The sequence below is a fragment of the Trematomus bernacchii genome, unplaced genomic scaffold (assembly GCF_902827165.1).
Source record: "Trematomus bernacchii unplaced genomic scaffold, fTreBer1.1, whole genome shotgun sequence".
NCBI lineage: Eukaryota > Metazoa > Chordata > Actinopteri > Perciformes > Nototheniidae > Trematomus > Trematomus bernacchii.
In genome coordinates, this window is record NW_022987547.1 from 8,384,444 (window position 1) to 8,407,226 (window position 22,783).

General features: G+C 39.5%; 3 protein-coding genes across 3 annotated transcripts; 1 reads left to right on the forward strand and 2 right to left on the reverse strand.

Moving 5' to 3' along the window:
* Window positions 1-263: 263 nt before the first annotated feature.
* nudcd3 (NudC domain containing 3) lies at window positions 264-5,373 on the reverse strand. Its single transcript, XM_034123550.1, has 6 exons — window positions 5,176-5,373; window positions 4,363-4,679; window positions 3,592-3,724; window positions 3,351-3,494; window positions 3,078-3,266; window positions 264-636 (listed from the first exon to the last, which is right to left on the reverse strand). The coding sequence occupies exons 1-6, from the start codon at window positions 5,371-5,373 to the stop codon at window positions 526-528; spliced, it is 1,092 nt and encodes a 363-aa protein (XP_033979441.1). The 3' UTR covers window positions 264-525.
* A 390-nt stretch (window positions 5,374-5,763) lies between these two features.
* Window positions 5,764-7,697, forward strand: mrps24 (mitochondrial ribosomal protein S24). The gene is made up of 4 exons (XM_034123257.1): window positions 5,764-6,007; window positions 6,781-6,858; window positions 6,953-7,064; window positions 7,209-7,697. The coding sequence occupies exons 1-4, from the start codon at window positions 5,966-5,968 to the stop codon at window positions 7,490-7,492; spliced, it is 516 nt and encodes a 171-aa protein (XP_033979148.1). The 5' UTR covers window positions 5,764-5,965; the 3' UTR covers window positions 7,493-7,697.
* A 434-nt stretch (window positions 7,698-8,131) lies between these two features.
* On the reverse strand, window positions 8,132-22,052 carry gnsb (glucosamine (N-acetyl)-6-sulfatase (Sanfilippo disease IIID), b). Its single transcript, XM_034122992.1, has 13 exons — window positions 21,738-22,052; window positions 20,154-20,213; window positions 19,156-19,359; window positions 18,377-18,442; window positions 18,150-18,248; window positions 12,904-13,071; window positions 12,735-12,817; window positions 12,060-12,178; window positions 11,867-11,970; window positions 11,673-11,774; window positions 11,477-11,587; window positions 10,931-11,041; window positions 8,132-10,201 (listed from the first exon to the last, which is right to left on the reverse strand). Exons 1-13 carry the CDS (start codon window positions 21,915-21,917, stop codon window positions 10,052-10,054), a joined length of 1,557 nt encoding a protein of 518 aa, XP_033978883.1. The 5' UTR covers window positions 21,918-22,052; the 3' UTR covers window positions 8,132-10,051.
* Between the last annotated feature and the right edge of the window lie 731 nt (window positions 22,053-22,783).

Below are 22,783 nucleotides of genomic sequence, written 5' to 3' on the forward strand. Positions count from 1 at the left end.
TATATCGTTGGAGGTGTTCAATTTGGTGTAAAAACAAAATGCAACAAACACACTCTGAAAACATCAGACCTATGAGTGTCCAGGTTTTTCTCACACACCAGCTGTTTTACTCAATTTAATCATTTCCTAATATTTAAATATGAGCAGTGGATTTTCTGAAATTAAGTAAAAATGTGCGCTACATTTGGACGCAAACCTGGCTACTGAGAGAAGACTAAAGGCTGAACATTTTCGGCAAATTGGTCACAATAAAATCACTCATATAGGCACTGAAAAGTTTTTTAAATAAAGAGCAAAAACATGTAACAAATGTATCAGATATAATTCTGCCAAAACATCAAATCAGCGTATGATATAATGACAAGTCCTCGTCGGTATTCCCACTCCAAACAGAACCAGCTTCAGTGCTGCTCTCCCAGCTGAGGACGAATATAACAGAGCAGCAGGTAAATGTTGACTTTCCTACAGCCAGCTTTGCAAATAAACTAGCATTCAGTTCGTATTTGGCTGAGTTTTGGCTGTGCTTCAGAACTGCACCGCGCTGGCCGGGATGTCAAACATGGACGGGTCGAACTGCTGCCCCCTGAACGGAGAGCCTTCAGCGTCCCAGCCCTTCTTCAGCATGTCATGCACCTTCTGTAGAGAGACATGGAGGGAGATGTGTGAAATACACTATGCACCATTCAGGCTATCAAAACCCACAGTGCCATCTAGGGGTAAGTCAGCTCGATGTGCAAATGTTGAGTGTAAAAACACATTGATGCTGATTCAGACAGCGAGCACATTTCTATCAGTGATTTAATATCATCATGTGTTGCTTTCACTACTGTACAAGTCGTGAGTGTTTATTATTTTGTGAAACATCTTCATTCTAGTAGATCAAAATCATGTTGATTTTAAGAGTTTTAATCTCCAGTTTAACTTGAATTTAAATCATATTAATAATTTAGACACAAAAACCTAACCAGCATTAGTTCCGGCTTGTGAAAAATAATGTGGAATGAGGAATGGTATAATTACCATAACATACTCAGTGATGGGAGATACTCAATTTGAAATATAATTGTGTCCCTACAGAAAAAGCAGCATTTGTTATGTAAGGATTTGGAATTGTTAAAATCTCAGTGTGAGAGGAGCATGCAAGCGTCCCTTACAGGGGGGATTCATTTGAGGCGTCAACACAAAATGTAATGTACAGCAATTTGAGCACTTGGAAAAGCGCTAAAATAAATACATATACATGTCTGAATTAAGTTGTATGGAAAACCACCTGTTTCTGAATGGCCAAAGAAACCTAGTTTAGTGGAAATGCTGATACAGCATTCCAACTATCTGTTATGCTACGCACAAAATTCTTTATTATTCCGCCGGGTTATTTTGCACCTCTTCTTCTCCCACATTCCACATCGCAGAAACTCCGTTCAAACATCAAAACGTTCAGCTCGGTCGGGAATCGATGGCTATTACTTTTCTTATTCATAACTTTCATAATTCCAGAGATACATCCCATAATACATCACATTTTTAACATGGAAGTCAATGGAGAAACTCTTCAGACTTGAACAATCTTCATGCAACTTCAACTGCTAACTGCTCCTTCATACTTTCACTCAGAAACCTCATTCCAACTTTAAAATGTTACACATCTTTCTGACATTATTCGTGTAACACAACTTTTCAATCTGATTCGTACTTTTACAGATATTAAACAATGTTCAGACCTTGGTAAAGAGGCCTTCTTCAGATTGCATGATGTCGCAGCTAGAGTGGAGGACAGATTTAATTTTGCCTTCATATTTTCTTTTAAACCTGCCATAATTCCCAAACCCTACATTCCGGAGACATAATTTTTCATGAGAAACGTAGGAAAACATCTTGTAGCTTGAAAAATAAATAAAAATTAAGCAAAATAATTAAACAAAATGCCTCTTGAGGGCATGAAGTGACAAAAACTTTCAACATATCTTCATTAAACCCCATTGTAAGTTCAGCCTCATCTTTCCCCACCACAGCAGCCGCACACCTTTAGTTAATCTGCCAAAAAGGCCACATTATTAACCCGAAAGTACACAAAAAGTACACTTCAGATGCTCAAGTTCCTTGACATGCTTCACACTTTGAAATTTCACCGATATCTGTTACGGTTCTTCAACAAAACGTTCACATGTAAGAGGTTTATCTCTCATTCAGAACAATAAAAATGCTCTCCTCTCACTGATTACTGCACATCACCATGGAAACCTTTGATCTCTGGACACGTCGTTAGCTCATATATAAACACCTGTGTCATGGAACACGATGATGTCATAACTCCAACTCACATGCTCAGAGCAGCAGACTTCAGATAATGGTTAACGGTCCATCCCTCAACAGCTCTACGTCAATTATGGGGTTTCATCATATGCCGTTATCCCTCGCCATAAAAGACGATGTCGCTATAACTCCTATGAAAATGTTCAAAAAGTGCTCAAACTTCACATGTGTGCTAACAGTCCAGCCGTGAAGACATCTACGGGACAGTTTTGAGATTTCTTCAAATGCCGTTGCCATGGCAACACAATGCTCACCATGAAACACGGTTTTCTCATAACTTCAGTGAAAATGCTCCAAACGGCCCAAAACTTCACAGGTTTGGTAACGATGCAGCCATCAACGCATCTAAGCGCATTATGGGATGTCATCAAATGCCGTTGGCATGGCGACAGATAATTCGCCATCAAGTTAGTTCAAAAGTTTGCAGTTCAAATATTCTGCTGCTTTTCCAAGCCTTTTTACTTTCTTTTCTTCTCTCATCACACATTCAAGCCCCCAGTGTTCATGTATCATTTCAATCTAAATTCTTCACTTTCTTCTTACACATTTCAGCATAGCGTCAGCTTTTCAGCATAAAGCATTCCCACTAGCAATTTCTTCAGGAATTGCATTCTCTAGTTAACAATAAAATATTCCCTATTTAATTATAGTGAAGTATAAGTATAAAGTAGCAACAAGTTCGTCTAAACTGTTTCTAAGTACATTTCATGAGTAGATGTGCTTTTTTCCATGGCTTAAATCGCTGTATTGAGTTGGGTCTTTACCGTTTCGTGACTCTGTGGTTTTCCCTGCAGCTTCTGATGGTAGTCGAAGGAGAGTCGGTCCAGAACGGCGTGTTCCTCTTCATCAACCGTTGCCATGGAGCGCTCGCGGTTTATTTGGTTTATATCAATTTCTGCTTCTCCTTTCAGCACTGCGCTCCACCAAACCTCTGATGTCTTACTGAGGGACAGCTGGAGGTCAAAAACAATGAGGTAAATGAAATGATGTTAATTTAAAAGATACAAATCTGTAAATATGTATGAGTGTTTACTCACGACCACACAGTTTCCAGGCTCCAGACTCCACAGAGAGTTTTCAGTGTTGATCTTGTGAGTGAACTCTCCCTCCATCAGTGTTTTTTCTTCGGCACCCTCCCTCACACACACCTGCATGCTGCTGGCCAGCAGATTAACTCTGACCTGACGACACACAGCATGTTAAACTCACAACTGAAATCAGTAGAATGATAATTGAGGAATTCCTGGTATGTCAGGAGGTAGAAAACACTGTGTTTACCTGTTTGCCTTTTAAAACCGTCTTTGGCACAAACACGCGGATCTCCACGTCGGTGTAGTCCTGAGACCAGCTGTAGTTTTCCCTCACAGCCCCGTTGTAGGTGTCGGGGTCGGCCTGCAACTTGTCCCGACTCCTGAAACACAAAATACACACAGACAACAATCATTTAATAACCCATGATATGTCAAATATCTTGTGCTCCTCCCCTGTTATTTATTTGACATGCATAAACACTCACTGGAATTTAATTAGGATTATTATCAGATTATTCTATACTACAGCTGGGCAATTATGACTCTGTAACCATCTTACTTTTGTCATATCAATATGTTTGAAAAAACGATTCTATCAGACATAAGTATACAACCTGGATTTTGCTATGTGGGTTCGTTAAGTCTAGGCCGCATTGTGCCACACAAAAGTTTTAGACGATGTGTCTCATACTCAAACACTGTGGTAGAAAGTCGACTTATTATAAGAAAGACCTGGTTCTGAAAAAAGTCTGGTTGTGTGGTCACACTTTGGCATTAGTCAATTACAACTGTTGAGTTTTAAATCTGATTTGGGCGTTGGAAACTGATGGCCTCGGATCTGTTCCAGTCTGGGTCAGTTTCTGTAGACAGTTGGCAGATACAATCATAAAGGTGTCCCATCTTTAAACTTAGAGCTCATGAAGATAATACTGACAACACAGTGTGCATGTACAGAGATTTACTAATATGACATTTGTCAAATGACTGAATAGAAGCTTTTAAGGATAAAGAAGCTCACCCTTCTGCTGAGGTTGTGCTGGCTGCAGCTGCCTGGTCTCCCTGAGCTGGCTGGCTGGGACCTGAGCTGCTGCTGCTGCTGCTGTGGGGCTGGGGGCTCACAGTCGCTGTTGAGGAGGAGGCAGCAGCTGGAACATCAGCAGCATCTGAAGGGGAGCTCTCTGTCTGTGCCTTCTCTGAGCTCTGCTCCACGGTCTCCTCTGCCACCTCCAGCTCTTGAAGTGCCGGAGGAACACATCGACTCTGCTCTCTCCTCTGCACCTCGCTCAGCTGCCTCTCTCTGTCCTGATCTGCCAGCTTCTCAAAATTCTTAAACATCTGAAGAGGAAATGAAAGATTATTACAGGTCAAGGCATGAATTTCACTAGTTTGTATAACTTGATTCAGATAGGAGGAACTAAACTGCTGGCTCATTGAAGCACAATAGCTTTATCTAAACCTGAGATTTAAATCTATAGTTAATTAGTTTCTCCAGGCTAAAACTATAATGCAGTCTATTACAACAGTCCTGCAAATAAATACTCTCTTAAATAAAGTTGTAATGGTCCGTTTTTGGTGTTTCTGTTATTTAGCCTACCCTCATTGATTTATATGGCATGGGCAAAATAATAAAAACACCTCTCAATGTATCTGTCAATTTCAAAATCCTCAAACCAACACATCCTGTAAGAGAAAAGCAGACTATAGAAATGTATTTAGTATACCAGTGAGTGATCTAACTTAATGATTTTTTTGTGTTGGTTGCAAGGGGTTTAAGAGTTAAATAGCCATGTTGCCATGACACTGAAAACACCAGTTTGTTGACTAACTTCACCTTGAGCACCATCTTCTCCGCCACGCCAGGAGGGAAGCCCATCTTATCGTTTGGACCTGCCAACAGGCGATAATAGTCCGTCTTGCGGTACAGAAACCCAAAATAGACCTGAAGAAAGTCCTGAATGTTTCCAACGTGCTGCAAGATCCCGAGCAGAGCGTTGTCGTACATCTCTGTCATCTGCAGAGGCGACGCCATCGCTGCTTTCACTGTATAACCGTGTTCACTGACTTTAAAGATATGTAAAACAGCGAGTTATAACCTAGTTGTAAACTTCTTGTGTCCACAAATATGAGTTTATGAATAAGTAAGACTCGCCTCTTAATGCCTGGTTCTCTTTCCAGAACAATAATAACACTTCCGGTTAAGTATTTTCAAAGTAAGTGCACCATCTCCACAAACACGCACAATTTGATCCATTTAATTACACAAAGCCCAGAAACGTAAATATAAAGATATATAAGTGTCCTGTGTATTTTTTACATCACTAATGACGATTACAAATAAAACAATTCCAACCAAAAGGTTGTCCAAATGGTTTATTTGTTCTCTATCCGGTTAGTACAGCTCAACAGTCGTCCGCTGGAAACAGCTGCCTAAATGTCGGATAAACAGTTCCACTGTACAGGCATAGTTTACTGGAAAAATAGCAAATTTGCCATTTAACCATTACTTATAATCAGTGCAGTGTTGCAATTTTATTTCAATATTCAAGCTATAAGAGAATATTAAGAGTAAGAGTAATAATCCTTAGCTCTCTGGGGTCCCAACATTGTGGTATTCAGAAAACATGGCGGCGGCGTCCTTGAGCACACGAAGCGCGATGCTGCTGGTAAGTAAACTAATATTTATCTGTTTTTAAATACTCATTTATGTTGACATTATAACATATTGGTTTACTATGATGTATTCAGCTGTACAGTTTGAGAGGGGGTTCATTAAAAGCTAACAGTTTAAAGTACCAGCCGCTTACAGCTTCCTGTATGTCATCTCGTCAAAGCGTTTGATAAGGATATCCTTACTCTATAAGATCTATTTATTAATTTACTGTGTCACATATTCAGTCTGCATTGTAATTATCCAGATTATTCTTAATGTTTTAACACATCCTATGGTGGACAAACGACGTATGCATTCACATAACTGTATTCGTACAGTGTACTCTATTAGATTATGCTTTTAGATTAATATTCCTGCTGCATTAATGTGTATTTTACATATTCATGCTGTAGATGTTTTAGGATATGCTTAAACTACTTAGTATTCTGTTGGTTAGATGTAGTGGAGTAAAAAGTCCAATATCTCCCTTGTAGAGATGTAGTCGAGTAGAATAATAACATAACATGGAAATACACGAGTAGATCAAACGTACTTACATACACTACTTAACCACAGTAGCTACTTGAGTAATGTTACTTTTTAAATTCCACAACTGGGCTTAACCAAGGGTGGATATGAGTTAGGGTAAACTGGGATATGTAACTGAATTTCATCATTTCACAAGCCCAATTTATACTCTTAGGTAAACCCATTAAAGCCTTCTGTTCTCAGCACTTGTTGCAGAAATCTGATGTTTTTTTTTCTCTCATGGTGTTTCCTCTGCAGAGCGCTTTGGCCAGGTCTGGCTCATTATGCAGCCCGTCTGGAAGCAGAGCCCTCCACGTCACCGCGGTGTGCTGCAAGGTGAACACTGAGCTCCAGACATCAAGTTAACAAGCTGACATCTTTTCAACATGTCTTTTTTACTGACTCTTTCCCTTTTCTTTTATCTTATAAGAATCATGCAGCTAGGGTCCGAGTGGGGAAAGGAGACAAACCTGTGACCTATGACCAGGCACTACCCCCTCATTACATCGGCCACCGCAAAGGATGGCTGTCGCAGCACACCAGTACGTATGACCACAATTTAAAGAGCAATTTAACAGCTTGGATCTGGTGTTTCTCTCACTCCAGACTGACCACGATACCTTAATTGATTAACTTTGGATTTAGTGCTGCTATCTCAATACTACTCTCCTTGCCGCTACTACCAGGTAACCTGAAAGGAGAGGGGGGTGCAGCTGAGAGGACCATAGAGGACGTCTTCATCCGGCGCTTCATGTTCGGGACCTTCCACGGATGCCTGGCAAATGAAATTGTGATCAAAAGGCGCGGCAACCTGCTGACAGTGTGCGCTTTAATGCTACAGAGATTACCACCAATGAAGTTTTACTTCCTAATAGGCTATACAGAGACACTACTGTCACACTTGTACAAATGCCCCGTGAAGTTAGAGATTCAGACCCTGCAGCATAAAACTGTGTACAAGTACCTCTGATGGATATGTGACATGCTAAAGCTGAATTCTTTTTCTTGTAGATATAACAACGACTGGATTCTGTTATTGTATAAAATGGTGACTTTGTTCTGGTTTCCTTTATCTTTTCTCAGTGTATCTAAACTTGACTTATCAATTTTCATTGGATTTCAGTTTCAGGGTATTTGTGACTCAGAATAAAATAAAAATATATTTGAAAAACTCATCTGCAATGTCTCTTTCTAGAAATCCTGACTCAGTTACTTAAAGCTGCCATCCTGGTTAAAAGTGCAGGATGCATGTTCTATATTAATTTCCCCCACTTAGGATTCAAAAGCAATTGGCCCTCCCTTTATAGCAGTTATTAGGATACATAAATGTTTTTTTTTAATGGTTTATTACACTATAATGTAGTTGCAGGCAGATACAAGGCTGCTGTATAAACTTAGTAAATGAAAATGTAGGTAAACACAGTAGTAATAATTTAAAATGTCTTATGAGATTTTATAATTAGTGACACTTAACATGTCCTCAAAGATGATTAGAACTACATTATAGTTCAATATGTATTTATTTAATATTTCAGTGCTTATAAATGCTAAATAGTAAATTGTACTTTATTAGCTGTGTGACACCTCTTTGAAATATCCACATAACAAGTTCATTTAAATGCTTCTGATTTATTTTTAATTTAATCACATTGCAAATACATTCACATTTAAGGCACGTGAGCCTCGTCAGTGCAAACACAAGGCACACAGGATCAAAGCGTTCATTTCATATGGTACCAGGTACAATTTCCCCTTTCTCACAATTACAAAATCCTCAACATATCTCAAAAGTATCACAGCACTTTTTCCATCTTTCTGTTTAAAAAGGCTCAATAAAAATGTTACTAATTATACACAGTGTCAAATATTGTAATAAACAAAACATCAGGATTGAAAAACTAAAATGATGTTAATTCTTTAAATCCGAGGCACAAATAGGAGAAATAATCCAACACATCCCGATGTCCAATTAAAAAAGCCTTTGTGTCAGAACTCAAGTACTGCTGAATAGATATAAAAGTATGAGTTAAAAATATTCAGAAAAGAGCTTTACCATGCATAGGTAATATTGCAAAGTGTTTGAATAGAAGGTCTTCACGATAAAAATGAAGATAACGCCAGCAGCAAAAGGACTGGAAACAGCAAGCCTGGCTCTGTGCAAGGGTAACCAAATAAATGTAGCATGACCATTAAAGTTTAAAATTGTTTGTTTAATTTATACACAAACTGACCTGTCAAAACGACAAATAGTAGTTTTATTGTTTTTTTTCCTTCAGTTGGTCTATTTCCTTCCAAGCTAAATTCAGGGACTCAAGAAACAGTCCCGCATTCCTTGATAAAGTTGCAATTTGCAAAGTTTTTATCTGAATTAACCAAACAATATATGACATTTTGATTGGTGAGCTATAGAGCTGCAGCTAGGTGGATTTTGTTTACCTTTGAACAGCACCAGACTAGTTGTTTCCCCTATTTCCAAATGTCTTTATTGTGCCAAGTGAGTTTACCATCTGCTTTTTATGGACAGACGGACATATGAGTGGCATCAATCTTCTCATTTCCCACTCCTAACATATCAAACTATTCCCTTAGAGATGATTGAATACATGACATCCACAGTGTACAAGTGAATATTTGGTTATGTGTCATTTGAACACACATTTTAGTTTGGCATTTGAACCTTGAATAATGGTAAAAATCATTAAAAAGCGTTTTATTCCGTTCATACGTAGAGATGCAGAACAAGAAGGACTGACTGACTGGACTGCAGATCTGCACTATATAAACTGGGTAAGGAGTTATCTTAAAATAACATATAGTAAACTTAATGCGAGATGTATGAGCACAGCTCGGGAAAAAAACAGACGGAACATTTTCATTGCACACATTTTGGCATGTCATTGTAAGAAAAACACAGGTGTTAGGAATACATTTAAAAGGAAACATTTGGGAAATATGCAACAAAAAAAACCCTTGTAGTTGTGCAAGCACTATCTGTATTACTTTAAGGACGATTTCTTTCTTCCCAACCAAGAAATAGGCACTGGCACTTCGGTCTTAGAAAGATGTACAATTCTAAGTATTGAGCTTTAGAGGTAAAGGTAGATCCGGGCTAGCCGTTTCCCAGCCTAAGCTTACCACCTGCTAACTGTAGCTTTATTATTTATCTAGCCCATGACTTCAAAGGATATTCAGAATATAACTCTCAGCAAGAAAGCTAATTTCCCAAAACACATTTCCTTTAACAATGGCTTTTTTCTATTCAAATGTCCCAGTAAACCATGACAGAGTGACAGTGCACAATACCAGGACCCTGAAACTGAAGCAGCTAAATAGAATCCAGCCATCCTTCCTTTTTATTATTAACACCAGTGCTTTTCCTACGGAGACATGTCACAACACAAGAAACATGGTCATTAAAAAGCCCGATCCAGCTATCATACTTGTGGTAAAATTCGGGAAAACAGTCAGATAAACCAACCCGTCTTCCACTGAGGGCATGAAGCAGCTTTGACAGAGCGCTGACTCTGCTTTACTTGACGTCCCGGCAGCTGTCGCCCTGACAGGACTGGAGCTTTATGAGCCGCTGGTTCATCGCCTGCAGGACGGTCGGGTCCACCGACTTCACGATGTTCACCAGCTGGTGGGGGTCTGACGTCAGGTTGTACACTTCTACAAATGACTGGGGACACACAGAGGAAACAAAAGAGATATTCAGATCCTTTTTAATGAAAGTACAAAAACCACACTGGGCAAATACTGCATTTCCTGCATTCAAAACCTTAATTTAAGTAAAAATATGTAGCGAAATGTATTTTTAGGATGAAAAGTAAAAGCAGTCTTAAAGCAGCATACTATTAGATATGATGTCTCTGGATTAATATAAATTCTGCATTAAAGTGTATGTTGCATTTTACTGCTGTAGGAGCTCAAGGCTAGCTCATTTAAACTCCTTGATATTATGTTCTGCAGCTTAATCTCCAGCAATTCATACTATTTTATAAGATCCTCATATGATTTCTGGCAATGCTCCCTTTTTAGAACTTGTCATGAGATCGGAAAAAATGCAGTTTTTTTATCTTTATGACGATGCATTTTCCAGCTTATGCATAAGGGTTATATATAGTTTATTTAGTTTAAGAAGTAGAAGATAAAGAAACCCTTCCTCTTTCAGTTTATCACAAACTTTAAAAAACAACACATCTGGAGATAGATTTTAACGTGACAGGAAGGGAATACAAAAACAATTATAATTAAAATGAACTAAAGCTGTGAATTTTTCTTTCGAAAAAAAAAGTATAAAGAAGCATAAAATGAAAATACTCAAATAAAGAACCTCAAATGGTTATTAAGAACAGTCATTGAGTGAACGTCCACCACTGTCTGAATGTGTGTCACAGTCTCACGTTACCTCGCTGTCTGCGAACTCGCAGTACTGCAGGTCGTGTCCCTTGTCGAGGGTCCTGACACAGGCGTAGGTGTTGTTGTAGGCGTCTTCACACACGCAGTCCGGGAAACATTGCTGAGGAAAATCAAGTGATGAGTCATCGCTGCAGCTTAGAATTACTGTCATTATTGTTTTTGGAAGCTGAAACCATACACACTCCTGCCAACTGCAGAGGGTAGTCATGCAAACTTCTGATACGCAAACATGTGATTTAAACCCAACTTCATTTAGCAAAACAACTGCTTAGCTGTTCAGGAACTTTCAGTCATATCACACATGCCTCCCCTGCAGGTGTTTGAGGTGTTTGGTGTTACATTTCCTTTCCTCTGAGCATTTTCAGATCATGAGATGTGTTTCGAAAGCTCCATAAATGCTACTGAATAAACCTTGTGTGAAGATAATCGTGCATTTCTGCTGGATAAATGACTTTAACAATTAACCAACAATTTGCGTATTGATATCCTATAATTATTCGTTAAACGTTAGTCTTTTCTTGCTGTATATACTCACAGAAAGTCCAGGGCCCAGTTTAGGACAAGCGGGGTCAGTTTTTTCATGTCCCTCTCCGGTGTATTCAACAAGGAAAAAGGGGCGTGCAGTGCCATTACGCAGCGTTGGGGCCTAACAGGCAGAGAATTATTAGGTGATGTTATTTAAGTTTGAGAAACAAATGACATTTAGAAAAATATTTAAAGAAGAAGCTGACCATCTGAGAGAGGAACGACTGCCCATCCACATTCAGAGTTGTCAGGTTGACACCAGATATGTCCAGAATGGTGGGAGCCAGGTCAATATTCAGCACTGGAGCCTGAAAGAGCCATAAAGAAATGATTAAAAGACAAACTAATACTATGGATTAACAGATGCAAAGAATAACATGCGTGTAAATGTGTGTCAGACCTGCAGTGTCTGGTTGGGTTTGATGCCAGGACCGCGGACCATGAGTGGGACCCGGATGTCAAATTCATACAGCTGCCTCTTGTCAATGGGCAAAGAGAACTGACCTGTGAACAGTGGAGATTACTGTGAGGCAGCACACAGACAGGAAGTACAGAGTATATATGTATCTGAGTACCAGAGGAGGGGCTCTCACCTGTGTGGTATCCGTTATCAGAGGTGTAGATGATGTAGGTGTTGTCCAGTTCCTTTATGCTTTCAAGTTTCTTCACCAGCAGCTCCACCATGTCGTCCACAGATAACAGGGTCTGCCATCTGAAGGAGAGATCATTATTTACATTGTTTAAAGTCTACAGTTTGGTAATGTGCTCTGATATAAAGGATAAATATTAAATATAGAATATGTGCACTGTGCAGTGAAATGTAGGGCGATATACAAGGTTACGTAGGTTGATGTCCAGAAAATAATTACAATTGAAATAAGAGTAAAAATTAAATAAATATAAAGGACAACATCTCCATTACAATGTACATACTATGACGTGTTCATTCTTTATTTTTGAAATAACAACCTAAAAGTAATTTCCTTTTCAGTATTTTTGGTCAATGTATTTTTCTTATTGAAAATGTCAATTATATTTGAATGGTTTTGCAGAACAACAAAGTATGTCCCAATCCCTTTCTTTGATTCTAATCAGTGAAAAGATATTCTCAAATGTGAAAAATATTCTGGGAAAAACAAACTAAATAAAGATTTAGTAAGGAAACTGTGACGCCAAATATGACATCATAAATATTAATTTAAACACAACTTCTAGTTAATTCACTTTGATGAGATATTTCAGTCTGAATCAGATTTGTCTGGCAGTACCTCTTCCTATACGCATTATCCAGGAAGGTGAGGGAGGTTTTGGGCATGGGGCTGACAGGCTGACGCAGCAGCCAGTGTTTGTCCTGAAGCACAAAGAAACATATAGATTTGTAAATAACATTAAAAACTGTCATCTATATCAACAAATATTTGATCATCTTGAACACACCTTCCCTGGTTTGTCAAAGCTCCCGCCTCGAGGAGCTTTAACGTCGCTGAACTCCTTCTGGTACTGCGGGGCTGCCATCCAGGGGGAGTGAGGCGCGGGGGGGGAAAGCATCAGGAAGAAGGGATGCTGAGGGCTCCTGTCATCCAGGAAGTGAAGCGACCGGTTCGTCTGGATCGAGGAGAAATAAGCAGGGACTGAATACACAAATTATTAAAAACACATATGGAGATACTAACAAGGAAACAGCCACTTAGTCTGTTATAACCTGGATCAAATATCGGGAAATAAACACTGTTAGTGTATAAATTGGTAGAAAATAAATTGGAAGAGGTGAAAACCGGGAGGGTTGATGCTGCATCTGTGAGTCATTATAATCACAGGATATGTAATAGAGCTTGTCAGAAGCTTCTAAACACATGTTATTAGATGTGACTGATGCTCAAAGGCACAGACTGTGATTTAAATACGGCCTTCCACTGCTGAAGAAAACTTTGGATGCTTATTGAACGAATGGAGGAGTCTCCACCGCCCTTCACCCCCCCTATCACCTTTGAGGATACTCTTCCTTCACCCCCCAGCTCTCTCTACTCTCCGTTCACCCTTTCACCCTCGCCCACCCTCCTGGAGTTCGACCACATGAAGGAGATACAGAGGGTTGGCACCAATTCCTTCCTGGAGTTCAATGACCGCATGAAGGCGATACGCAGGGTTGGCAGCATGTCCTTTACCCCCGCCCCTCAACAACGCCCACCACAATCACCGAAGCAGAGACGCGCACCATCTCCCCCGTCTTCATCACTGTGCCTACGTCAACCACCTTCCCCCCCTTCAAGACAGCATCTGCGGTCTCCGAAGCCTGATAAGAATGTGTGTGTACAAAATGCAGCAAACTAACTGATATGTGCTGGGTCCAGGCTCAAGGGCATATGGCACTCTCAACTCTTTCCAGGACATGCCGGGGCCCTTCCTGCCAGTAGCTTTGCCGATATCTGTTATGATAGGTAATAGATTAAGAGCGGTGAATCAGCTTAGAAACAGGAAGCGCTCAAACGTTTGTGTGAGTTTATCAAATTTAGCAGTGATTCCATGTCAGCCACAGCTTGTCACAACAAATCTGACAGATAGTGTATTTAACAAACTTAAACTAGCTTTATTAAATGTCAGGTCTTTGGCAGGAAAAACGTTTTTAAATCAATGATTTTATCACTGAGCACAATCTCGATTTTATGTTTTTAACGGAAACTTGGATTGAACAAAATAACAGTGCAGCTGTTCTTATCGAATCAACACCTCCCAACTTCAGTTTTATGAGTCAGGAAAGAATGCATAAGAAAGGAGGTGGAGTTGCTATTTTGTTCAATGATTCCATTCAATGCAGGAAGACATCTTATGGGGACTTTGCTTCTTTTGAATATGTGGCCCTTCAGCTGAAATGCTCCTCTCGAGCTCTGTTCCTAAATATCTATAGACCACCCAAATACTGTGCAAGCTTTTTTGATGACTTTACTGAACTGCTGTCAATAGTGTGTATTGACTTTGACTAGTCATTGTTGGTGATTTTAACATCCATGTTGACAACCCCCAGGACAGAGGGTACCGTTGACAGACTAACAAAACCCCCCAGTGTCAGTAGCCTCTGAAATTCTATCCACCAGGGCCTGCAATGAATGTGCCTCCTTCTTCACTGACAAGTGCCTCTGTATCAGGTACAGCAAATGTTTTGTCCCTGTGTCCACTTAAAATCAATTCAAACACCATGACACAATTCCATCAGATTAATGATAAAAACCTAGAGGACATTATTCAACTTCTGAAATCCTCCTCCTGCTGCCTTGATATTATACCTACAGGATTTTTCAAAAATGTTTTTCATTGCATGGCCTCCGATCTACTTCATATAGTAAACAAATCTCTTCACTCAGGTGTTTTTCCACAGGCCCTAAAAACGGCAGTCATTAAACCGCTCTTAAAAAAGAATAATCTAGATGCTTCAGTAATGAACAATTACAGGCCCATATCAAACCTGCCATTTCTAGGTAAAACCATTGAAAAAGTAGCTTTTCAACAGTTGAGTAATTTATTGCATTTAAATAACTGTTTCGATGTGTTCCAGTCAGGCTTTCGTCCAAACCACAGCACTGAGACTGCTCTTGTAAAGGTCTTCAATGACATCCACTTAAACACAGACAGTGGCAGATCTTCAGTGTTAGTATTATTAGATCTCAGTGCTGCGTTTGACACTGTTGACCACAACATATTACTAGACCGACTGGAAAACCGGGTGGGACTTTCGGCAACAGTTCTAAATTGGTTTGAATCCTACTTAAAGGACAGAAACCACTTTGTTTCTATAGGTAAATACACATCTGAGTTGCCAAATATGACATGTGGGGTTCCTCAAGGCTCCATCTTGGGGCCTCTTCTCTTTAACATCTACATGCTACCACTGGCCCAGATAATGAAAAACAACAAAATAAGTTACCATAGCTATGCGGATGACACACACATTTACATAACCATTTCACCAGGAGACTATGCCCCAATTCAAACACTGAGGCCCCAGCTCCATGGGAACGCATACGGCAAAACGCATCGGAGTAACGCAAACGCAACCGCAACCGCAAAAAACCTTCCGCCCACACGCAATATACACCGGATTGTGTCAAGCTCCACGAGACGGCTCCGTTTACATCCAACTGCTGGGAAAGCTGCAGTACATATGCCGAGCCTGTACGTGGCGCTGTAACTTCCTCCACAAAAGCAGCAACTTCCTCCACAAAAGCAGCGAAGAAGAATGGTTGTCATGGCTGCACTTCTGTTTATTCTCCGCGGTGGGGGCCAAGGGATCCGGGCAGAGTTTTTCGCCGGTCAACGTGTGTTAAAGTTTAAATCTTCCGGACAAAATTATAAAAGTGCCGGTCAAAGGTCTTCTTTGTTATTTATTGAGCTTTAAAACAAATGAATAACAACGATATATGATAATAAAATACACAGAGCCTGTCTCTTTTTCCTCTCTTCTCACAGCGTCAGTGTCTGTCTCATGCAGCAGCTGATCCAGTAATGATGACTCGACAGTAAAAATAAACATATTTATAACTAGTTTAGGTAGTTTGAGAGGTAATTAAAATAGCTATTGTTGTTGTTAACGAAACACATCAGCAATGATGCGGGGTACGCGGAGAGGTGGGAAGAGGTGGGGGCGGGGAGAGGCGGGGCTATGAAACGGATGACCGTATAGGCGACCCCACGGCCCCGTTGGACCCCCCAGAGCGCTCCGTTCCCAGATCTATCCACCTTTGGACCCGTTGTCGTTTGCGGGGTCTGTTTCTACGTTTCCGTTACGGCGTCGTCGAGCTTAAAGGGCTATACGCATGAGAAATATGCGGATTCAACCCGTTTTCGTCCCCGTGGAGCCTAGGCCTGAGTAAGTGCATTGAACAAATCAATGACTGGATGTGTCAGAACTTTTTCCAATTAAACAAAGATAAAACTGAGGTAATGGTTTTTGGAGCAAAGGCAGAACGTATAAAAGTTAGCGCTGAGCTTCAGTCTGCAATGTTCAAAACAACAGATAAAGCCAGAAATCTAGGTGTAGTGGACTCTGACCTGAGTTTCAACAGTCACATTAAAACAATTACTAAATCAGCTTACCTAAAGAACATATCTAGGATTAAAAGACTAATGTCACAGCAGGATTTGGAAAAACTTGTCCATGCTTTTATCTTCAGTAGACTGGACTACTGTAATGGTGTCTTCACAGGTCTCACTAAAAAATCCATTACAAAGCTGCAGCTAATTCAGAACGCCGCTGCTCGAGTCCTCACTAACATTAAGAAAGTGGATCACATCACTCCTGTTCTGAAGTCCTTACACTGGCTTCCTGTATGTCAAAGAATTGATTCCAAAATATTGTTGCTGGTTTATAAAGCATTGAATGGTTTAGGCCCAAAATACATTTCTGACCTACTGCTAAATTATGAACCATCCAGAACTCTCAGGTCTTCAGGGACTGGTCAGCTTTCTGTCCCCAGAGTCAGAACTAAACATGGAGAAGCAGCGTTCAGTTATTATGCTCCAAATATCTAGAACAAACTCCCAGAAACCTGCAGGTCCGCTGCAACTCTTACTACTTTTATATCCAGGCTGAAGACTTTTCTTTTTGCCGCTGCTTTTAATTGATATATTCAATATCTTAAACTGCATTGTAACTTTTATTATCTTTGCTTTTTATCTTTGCTTTTAAATGAGTGTTTCTAGATATCATTTTATAATATGTTTCTTAAGCTCTTAATGTCTTTCATTTTTGTAAAGCACTTTGAATTGCCTTGTGTTGAAAGGTGCTATATAAATAAACTTGCCTTGCATTATTAACACAACTGACTTATAAAACTGTTTGTCACTGATAAGATGGTTGGTTTTCTTCATGATTTGGAGCTGATTTATTTATTTTTAGCTCATGATCAGGAATTGTATATAATAGTCTTTAAGTCGTGCTCAAATCCCATACGAAACACAAAGATATTGATCAATTTCCTCTTCAGTGCAATTGGTTTATGCCAAAATTACCTCCAGTTTTCTTTTTTTTCTTCTTTTAGATACAGCATAAAATGGGACAACCAAAAACCTAATGCCACAAAACGCTTAGGAATATAAATGAGTCTTGCTTTCACCGAACAAACAAATCAATCTGTTGCCGAGAAGTCCCCAAACTTTATGGAAGTGTGATACTCAAAGGCGTACAATGAACTTAAGAACAAACAATAGAACAGCAAGTGACAAGGGAAGTACAGCTCCTCGTAAACTATATTTACAGCAGAATAGGTCAACAGCTGCAGAAAACTCATCTGTCACCTGATGTGGGTGACAAGCAGCAGCATGACACCACAAAACAAGACGACATGCATTTGAAGGAAAACAACGAAGAAGCCAAACATCTTCAATCAACCACTGACAAATATAAATACTTAAATGACGTTAAATAAAAAAAATAAAAAATGATATTAGCTTGTTTTTCTTGCAGTTTTAGTACACAATCTAGTTGTTGATGATTAACCTTCAACACTGCTGACTGGCAGACACTCTTTAGACACATGTTGTATTTATGAGACATCAGCTGATTCAGACAGTTTTTAGGTGAACATTCTTTTTTTTCTTCCTACATAATTGTCCCTATAGATGTCTCAATGCATGAAATAGTGCTGATCACAGACCGGGTTCATGCACAAGTCATTGCACTCAGTACTTACGATCAGGTCGGTGAAGTAGTCCTGTTCATAACTGTCTGCATGCTTTTCCTCTTTGCCGTTGACTGACAGTGTGTAGTTATAGTACTGCGAGTTCCCCACCTGTAAACATATAGCAATGCATGTGACAACAGAAGTACTCGGACATACAGTAATAGTGTGTGTTTACGTGTGTGTTTACGTGTGTGCGTGTGTGTGTGTGTGTGTGCGTGCGTGCGTGTGATACTCACCAATGCATGCCACTGGTCCCAGCCCGGTGGAACATGACCAACCTCTCCTTCGTCTTTTTTACCATACTGATGGTGGAAAAAAAAACATTTAAATAAGCCACAGACATTAGAAAGTGTGTAACAAGAGTTCAAAGCAACACTTTGGTAGAGCATGATTTGTGGCAAATGTTATCATCGTCAAGCATAATTATGTCCAAAAGTCATGATCTTTGTTTTGAAGTCATGCGTTTTCTTAACTATCTTTTAAAATAAAATGTTCTAGACACACTCATGAACAAGTTCAGATTTGAAAGGTAAGAAAAGTTGTATTATACTGACTTTTTCTAAGGAATTGTATATTCTTTGTCTATGGATTACCCTGTCCACTCCAGACTGAATTATATCAACCATTATGGGATTGCTAGCTATGAAATGTTGTACCGACACTCATGTCCCCCTGAGGAAGAATTGTAATGACTTGGAGAACCATTCATTTGTATTTTTGAGCCACCATATGGTTCACTTTTCTGTTTTTGTATGGAATTTACTTTTAATGTTCAACATTAAACATGCTAAACATCTGCTTGGTAGCATTATTCCTATGGCTTTAGTCTGTTTGGTTAAAATTACCTTTTAGAACGGGAAACATTTATATAACATGTTTATAACTTTTAAATATATTTGGGTCAAGTTTAAATAATTTTCAAGCAGTCAAGCTTTAGCACAGCTTCTTCTTGAATCATAAAACCACCATATATACTAAACACAGAACAGCTTATCAAGTTTACACGTGGTCAAACCTGGTTGAGATATTTCCCAGCGAAGAACGTCTGGTACTTCTGCTTGTTGAGGTAGATGGGGAAGGCCGTGGACTCGGGGCCTTTCTGCCACTGAATGCTGGAGCAGTTCCCTGACAGTGAGTTGTTCCTCACCTCGTGGTTGTGGGGGTACTGACCGGTCAGAATGCTGCTCCTGCTGGGGCAGCACAGCGGCGTGACGGTGAACTTCAGCGGAGAAGAAGGAAGCGAGAGCGGTGACGGAGGAAGAAGAAGGAGAAGAAGGGGAAAGGTGACAAAAGAGAAGCATGACCGGGGAGAGGAGGATGTGTTCAGTTTCCACATTTTAAAACATGTGAAATCAAAGGGGACTGAAAAAAGGATGCAGGCCCTTTAGTACAAAATGTATTTCAAGTATCGAAGAAAAAGTACTAAAATATAATATAAAATATATCCTGTGATATTTGACTGATATTAGAAAAAAAATTGTGATGCATTAATGTTAGAGCAGTATTTTAGTATTTCAGCTACTCAAGTTGGAGCTAGTTTTAGTACTTTACCTACAGTTAGCTAGCTTACATAGGGGTCGTGGACCTCCAAAGGGTCACCAGATTAACTTGAGGGGTCATAATATTTTTTTAAAAGGACAATAAACTCATTTATTTTCAGATTTATGAGTTTTATGTAATATATGCTTCTTTGTGAAATATTGGATACTTGTACCTCTTTGGGCCTCACCAGATGACGTATTTTAAATGAAACCATGTGATGAGTTTAGAGGGGAAATGACTTAACTGACAACTCATCTGTTTATGTAATGACATCTGAGCATGCCAAGCAAGAACAGTTGGTTTAACCTGTAGCAATGTATTAAATTCTACAAGCATATCTTGTGGTTTTGGTGTAAAATCTGGCATAAAATGGAAATATTCAAGTATTTAAGAACTGCACTAAAGTACAGTACTGCAGTAAATGCATTCATTTACTTTCCACCACTGGGTAAATGTAGAAGACGTACTCACAGCATTCACAAATGTTGCTCCTGCTTCTCCTATTAAGGCTTTAGTTTTCTTCATGGGGGTCTGCAGAACAGAAACAAATCAGATTCAGAATTAGACAAGTGACATAACTCCTACCATTTCATAAGAGCATACATTTGATCTAAAAGTAATACAGTTAGTTGGTGATAATTCTAATCGAGAAAAATGCCAATCACAGTTTCCCAGAACACAAAATGAATCATATAGGAAAAATAAAGGCGGCAAAATCCTCACAAGTTAGCAGCTGAAATCAGAAAATGTATTGTCATTTATGCTTGAAAAAGTGACCCAAATCATAATTTAGCGATCGTTTCAGCCCTAATAGGCGTGATCTATACATTTTCAGCCATCGGAAAACCAAATGCAGTGTTTCCTGTGCATTCTCGCCAACTCTTTCAATGAAAGTAGCTAGCACTTGGAAAGTCCCTAAAAAGGCACAATATGATATCATCATCAACATTATTCATTATTAATTTGCCAAAAGCTAAGTGGCAGTGTCCGTTAATTGAAAACGATGCAAGAGAAGAGACCACATGGAGTTGGTAGAAGAACTGTGAACTGTGGTTCTGTGGGCTCTGAGAAAAGGGATTAGGTTTTTGCACAGCGGCGCCAAACATAATCCCATTTAGAAACGCTAGAGGTGGGAGGAGTTGAAAAGTGATCTATTGCCACTTTAAGAAGAGTAGCACAGAGCAGCTAGCATAGCACAGAGCAGCTAGCATGTCTACTCACTGCGCAACAGTGTGGGGGTGGCAGTGTTTCACCTTGTGAGTCTGCATGTGTTTCATCATGGCCATCATGCTCCTCCGAAATCAACTGCTACCACAGAAGCAGTTTTGAGTACTTTAAGAGGTGTTTATATTCTGTCTGTCTGTTCATGGAATGATTATGTCACGGAGTTAGTGTCAAAACCTTGCAAGATGCACTCATCAAACTCTACAGATGTCAAGTTGAGATTAAAATGAAGGCCAAGTTTGAAGATGGGAGTTGTTCGTGCAAGGGCGCCACAAATAAAAGGGTAGGAGGGTAGGAAGGTAGAGGGCCCCCCCTCCTTTACAACCCTGGCCCCATTTTGGCATTGCTGCTGACCATCACAACATGGTCTCCAGTTACCTTTTAGTTTAAAATGTACTTGTTATTGTATTTGCAAGTTTGTAGCTCTAGTCCCTGCTCTGTTTGGGGTGCTTATATTCTTTGTGTGTATCCAACAAGTTGTGTACTACCTTGCAATTGTTATCATTAATCTTATGTCTCTTAACTATGTTAATAATGGACTTTCAGCAGTCAAAAGAGCTTCCTGCATTACAGCTGACAGCACAGCAGATGAGAGGGCAGTAGACTTTCAAAACCAAGCTTCAAAGGACTGTATCTGAATTATACGAACAATTAGGCGATAATAAAAACACCATAAAGTATGATAAGATGACTCCAAATTCAATGCTAGCTTACTATAAACTCATTCACATGTGTGTATTTATTGGTAGGAGCTTGCATCAGAAGTTACTATAACGTTTCTTTATGATCAAGTTATGAAAACATGTGATTTTTTTAAGCGAGTCAACTCACCATCCCCCCCAGATGAACATCCTGATCGTCGGCGAGGATGAGGATGATGTTGCTCGGTTTGTCGGTCTGTGCAGAGCACCTGACGCAGCAGGTGAGCAGCACCGTGAGGAGGGTGGCCGCTGCAGGGAGTCCTCTCCGCCGGGGTCCTGTCGCTCCTGGTCCGCTCCTCAAAGCTGCCATTAGGCCACAGCAGCACCGGGCCTTGGCTACACACACTCACACACGCCGGTGTTGAGCTGGAGTTCGGTTTCGTTTCCTGGTCAGGGGGAGGGTGTGTGTGTTGTTGGCTGAGTGTGTGCAGGCTGGCAGTTTGAGGAAGTGGAGTCGAGTTCTTGGTGGTCATATGATCACACTTAGAAGGGGAGGAGTAAAGACCGAGAACACATTGTACAGCATGGAATTTATACTACTTATAAACTACAAACTTCCTTATTAACTTTTGCTTTTTACTAACTGAGGCATGCTTTATTACTATCGGATTCGGCACAATAATCCCATTTAATGACATACATAGATGTTTAATTTACACGTTGTATTTATTATTAAAATTGTTTTTAAAACGTTGTTAATCATAATAATATTATATCGCATTATATGATATTGTATCTTCTTATATAGAAAACATATTTATTAAAATATTTCCAAATGTATTAAATTCAACTTTATTAAACTTAATTAAGTAAGCTCTTAATACAAATATACTAACTAGTTCATTTTTATAGTATTACATTTCATTATATAAATATGTAATGTAGCATCTAAATGCACAATATAATATTGTGTGTGCAATATTATATGTTACTATGAAATGTTTTTTATTTTTTAATGTAATGGTGACTGCACATAAATAACTTCAAAGATATATAATATAATCTGTCTAATATCAATATTCAAGCCGATATAACAATCTGACACATATATTTTATAGTCTATTGCTTTAGTTTTCTTTTCAAGAAAATAAAACCTTATTTTACACAAAAGAGGATCTGAAACCAATTCAACAATAGATCTCCATGTGATTCCTCTTAACTTAACCCCTTGAAACC